At 47.1% G+C, this 4744-nt stretch overlaps 1 protein-coding gene across 1 annotated transcript in view; it reads left to right on the plus strand.

The window, feature by feature from the left end:
• Positions 1-1753: 1753 nt before the first annotated feature.
• SULT1C4 (sulfotransferase family, cytosolic, 1C, member 4) overlaps positions 1754-4744 on the plus strand; it is a 37217-nt gene continuing 34226 nt past the window's right edge. Inside the window, exon 1 of the mRNA XM_006873044.1 lies at positions 1754-1931. Coding sequence (XP_006873106.1) covers positions 1754-1931 — 178 coding nt within the window. The remainder of the gene's footprint in view (positions 1932-4744) is intronic.

The raw sequence follows: 4744 nt of genomic DNA on the forward strand, positions 1-4744 counted from the left end.
CCCAGACCCAGCAACTCAGTCCCTCAAGGTGTTTGGTAATATCTAAGAAGTTTTCATAATTTTGCCCCCTCTGGTATGGCGCTGTGGGCTAATGCGTCAGACTGCAAAGTCATTTGAACTGCAAGGTCAGTGGTTCAAGCTCACCAGCTGCTCCTTGGAAACCCTATATAGGGTCACTATGGGTCAGAATTGACTCCATGGCACTTAACATCAACATCATGTTCCACCACATTCATAAATATGTTAGCAGCAGAAGTAAAACCATGTAAAAATATCCTCTATCCGGCCTGTATCTATTTACGGGTATGTTCCCACTGTCCCACCCGTACCAGCTCAGCCTGTACATCTGCCATGTAGCTACTGCCCAGAACATTTCTGTCGCAGGACTGTGCACACTTCTACAGTGTTGTTGCTGACCTCAATTCCCTTTAGCCCTTGGTGTGCCTTCCTGTGTTTTCACCTGATTTCATCATTCTTCTGCCAACCTCCTCCTTGTTAATTTCTCCTTCCCTGTTACCGGAGTCACCACATGTCTAAGTGGGTTTCAGTTTTGTCTTTTAGGGTTTGGCCAAAAGCAGAGCTATGACTTGACCTGAAAAGTGGGTACTCGTTGTATGCAGTAAAAAATTATTAAAATGTAAACTTTATGGATTTTACTGTATATAGAGTGCTGGCTTCATGCAATAAGCACTGAACTGCCAACCATGAGGTCCACAGTTTGAGCCTGCCAGCCACTCTGCCAAAGAAAAATGAAACTTTCTGATCCCAAGATTTTAAAGCCTATGCAGGGTTGAAACATGTTGGAACCAAGCCCACAGCACTGAACAATAACATCTATTTGCAATAAAAGGAGTCCTCGTTGCACAGTGACTAAGAGCTCAGCTGCTAATCAGTAGACAGGCAGTTCGAGCCCACCAGCTGCTTGAGAAAAAAATGTGGCAGTCTGCTTCCATAAAGATTTTCAACCTTGAAGACTCTACAGGACCCTAGAGACCAGAACTAGATGGTGCCTACCACTGCCCACTACTCTGAAAGGCATCACATTTGACAGTCCTAGGTACTGTGGGAGAAAAATGTGGACCAAAACTCAAAATCATAAAAAGATCAAATGTATTGTTTGGACAGGTGATGGTGGACCCTGAGAGTATGCGTCACCCGTAGTCACCCTTGTGGCCTGGACTGAAAGGCATCTCCATGACTCAATGGTGCCCAACACCAATGACCACACATCAGTCCTCAAAAGCAGAATGGAATTCAAAATGACCAGACTACTGACATCAACATTTGCAACGCACTTGTGATATGTTAACAGGATGAGAGCAGGTCAACGCTGTTAAAGATCCAACACAGACCAACGCATGGTAAGAAGGAAGCAAAAGGGCCAGGCCCTTGTGATTGCTTCTAAGCAATCTTTCAGTGAGGCCTCTCCAATCTCCTGTCTTCAGGGCTTCGGTAACACCCAGGAAGTGGCCTCCTGGACTTGGACAGCCCCTGGTGGCCTCCCATTCTGCTTCCTTCTGGCAGCATGTGGAGCCCTTACATATCCAGTAAGGAAGTCCAAGGCCTGTTCTGGCACCATGTGAATGATTTTGTTCCTGGGTATACAGAGTCATGCAAATTCCCATGTGAACATACACACCTGTAACCAACGGCCCAAGCTCTGTACTGAAGGTGTCAAGGATATAAAGCTGAGTGGACCTCAGCTTTCATTTACTCTTCACGTTTCTCTGTTGGTGCCCCCTACATGGAAAGAATGACCACAGAGAAGGTGGAGGAGAGGAGGGAGTTCGAATGCAGCCTCCCACGTCCATGTGAGTTTTCCACAGTGGATGGAATCCTTCTACAAAAGGAGTCGTGTGACATCTGGGACAGAATTTGGAACTTCCAAGCCAAGCCCGACGACCTGATCATTGCATCGTATCCCAAAGCAGGTACGTAAATGCAGATGTTGTTGTTGTTCTTGTGTGTCAAGTCACTTCTGATTCATAGTGACCCTGTATAAGGTTTTCAAGAGGCAACAGGTGGATTTGAACCACCAACCTTTTGATTAGCAGTCTAAGTGGAAGTCAGAATATTTGCCAGCTCCTTTTAGGACCATATGTAGAGTTTAAGAGCAGAGGGGAGGTGTTCTTGGCTATGAATGAACGTACTATAAACCAGCCAGCACTCACAGTCCCTAAGGACTGGGCACCACACTGACTCCTTGGATGCAGGGAATCTGGGGAAGCCACAAACTCTGTCTCCGACGGATGTTACTCAAAGGGAAGAAATTCGATGAAATTAGACAAGAAGCAAATGTAGAGTGTAAAGACGATGTGTACTTTTGACCACATCCTTAGAAGCTTTGCCACTTCGATGTTGGACTGAGTAGGAAAAGTGGCAGCCCGTAGCGTGAATGTCATAGTCAGAAATCTTTAAGCTGACAGGACATTCTCATCACACTAACCAGATGACTGGCACACTGGTGCTTTGTAAGCCACCTTAGCCACGGGAGTGATCTCTGGGCTTTCTCTCATCTAGCTGCCAGCTCTGCCAATCCAGGTTCTATTTGACTTCCCGGAGGGAAAAAAGGCAGAATTTCCCTGGACATTTTGTTTTGGGTTGGGTCGGGTTGGGTGGAGATTTGTTTACACAATAACCATATCTACCCAGGATCACCACACTTCACCAGTTTCCCTCTATGGAGAAGGATGTGGGGAAAATAATGTTTACAAATGGGAAATGATACCAAAAATAGATTGATTCTAGTGAGTAATTCTTCCATAGAGACTCAAGAAAACTAAGTCTATTCCCAGCTCAAACCCAGGAAATGAGCAAGAATATTTTTCCTGGGACTGTCCTGGCATGGTGCTGTAGGCGAATACGCCAGACTGCAAAGCCATTTGAACTGTAAAGTCGATGGTTCAAGCTCACCAACTGCTCCTTGGAAACCCTATACAGGGTCGCTAAGAGTCGGAACAGACTCAATGGCACTTAACAACAACAACACTTATTCTAAGTTAATCTTCCACCATTCAAAATCATTCCCCCAATTCCCAAACCAGCTTCTTTTCAGTCCATGTCACAGATTGGACTTCCCAGAAGACAGGCTCTGAGTGGGTCAGTGTGTAGGAGGCTCTGGGGACCGCTACCTGTGGAAGAGAAGGGATGGAAGTAGTAGTGAACGTAGGGAGTTCATTCCCAGTCAAAGCCGTATTAAACCGTACAGCTGTTCTGAAGAGTTGGTGTCATTCCAGTTGGGGTTTGGGATCATTATAACCTTGCTCACCAGCCATGAGAACTTTGCTCACCAGCTGTTGGATACAAGCGGCCCAGGAAGGGGGTCTGATCTAGAGCAAAGCCGCTGTCTCAAATAGCCGAGATCCCAAAGAGGAACCAACAGCCATGCACTGTCTGCCAGCAGTATCCCAGCATCCCAACCTTTCAGTTCGAGAAGAGAGTGTGACCCAGCCCTACACCTTTTGTCATCACTGTGTTTGTGTTCAGTGACTCAACAGTTTCCTAGCTGTCCAGAAGTACAGACTCTATGACTGGCTTCCTTCCTTCAGTCTTGTAGCTAAGTGATCACAAAAGCTATTCCGTTCTCAGGTTTGCTAGGTCCACTGTGATTTCCCTTCCCTGTGCCGTAACTGTAACACCTAACACCAAAATGATGACGAGGACGGTTTATTTATGGCCTGATGTCTTTGAGTGAGCTCGCTGATGTGAAAATGAGGTCAGCTGTTACAGCAAGAGGCTTCACGCCCAGATGAAAAAGGAGGGCAGAAACCAGCAGTAGTAAGTCCCACAAGTAATGAAGATATTTAAAACTGGTAGTCTTGAGGAACATTCTGAGGCATGAATTCTCTACGGAGAAGAGGAGAGGAACAAGAAGCTAGTTATAGAATATTCCAGTCAACGTCTGAGAAGTTGCTGGCCAGCGGGTGGCGTCCATGGAAGGGCGGGCATCAGGCTGTGCTGGGAACCAGGCAGCCCTAGGAGTCTGTACCAGTGTAACTCAGCCCCCAGGAGCTCGAGGACATGGTCAATGATGGACACCCATCACTGTGACAGAGCCCAGGCCAACAGACTAAGGTAAAAGGACAATCTGGGTTCTGAAGCAAGGAAGTCCAGCAGAAGCACTTCTGTGGCCTGGACAATCCAGCAGGAATAGGGTCAGAGGCAGTCAGAGAGGTCCAGGGTTCCATGAGAAGCTTACACATCCAGTAAAACAAAGTTAAGTCCGGAGGTGGAGTCTGCAGGTAGACGGCACCCAGAAGGGCAGGGTCCAATGGCTACCCAAAGCAGCGATACACAGACAGAACCCACACCAGGATACACAGGATTAGCACAGTAAATTGACTGGGAAACAACAGTCTACGTCAGGGGTAAGGGGTTTAGTTCAGAATAGGAACCAACCAGGAACCTGGCAGATGTGGTAAAACAGCAGAGTTTACAATGGGAAGCATGGAACCCCAGAAACCACAGTCAGGAGGAAGAGGAGTCAGGGTCATGGGAACTGGCATGAGGAAGAGAAGGTGAGTGGATTGAGAAAGATGTTCTCATATGTGTATCTTGGCCTTGAAGATGAATCAGCACCACAGTCAAGAAGCTAATACACGTTTTATAGCAAGGAGGGGAGTGACTGACTTTGCAGTCTAGGAGCAGAGGTCCCTGGGACCATCAAGTGAGAAGAGCGGAGAGTGGGACCCTATCCAGAGAAGCAGTGATGCCTGAAATGGAGGCAGAGATGATGACGTGGAGC

Source organism: Chrysochloris asiatica, unplaced genomic scaffold, assembly GCF_000296735.1.
Source record: "Chrysochloris asiatica unplaced genomic scaffold, ChrAsi1.0 scaffold00220, whole genome shotgun sequence".
Classification (NCBI taxonomy): domain Eukaryota; kingdom Metazoa; phylum Chordata; class Mammalia; order Afrosoricida; family Chrysochloridae; genus Chrysochloris; species Chrysochloris asiatica.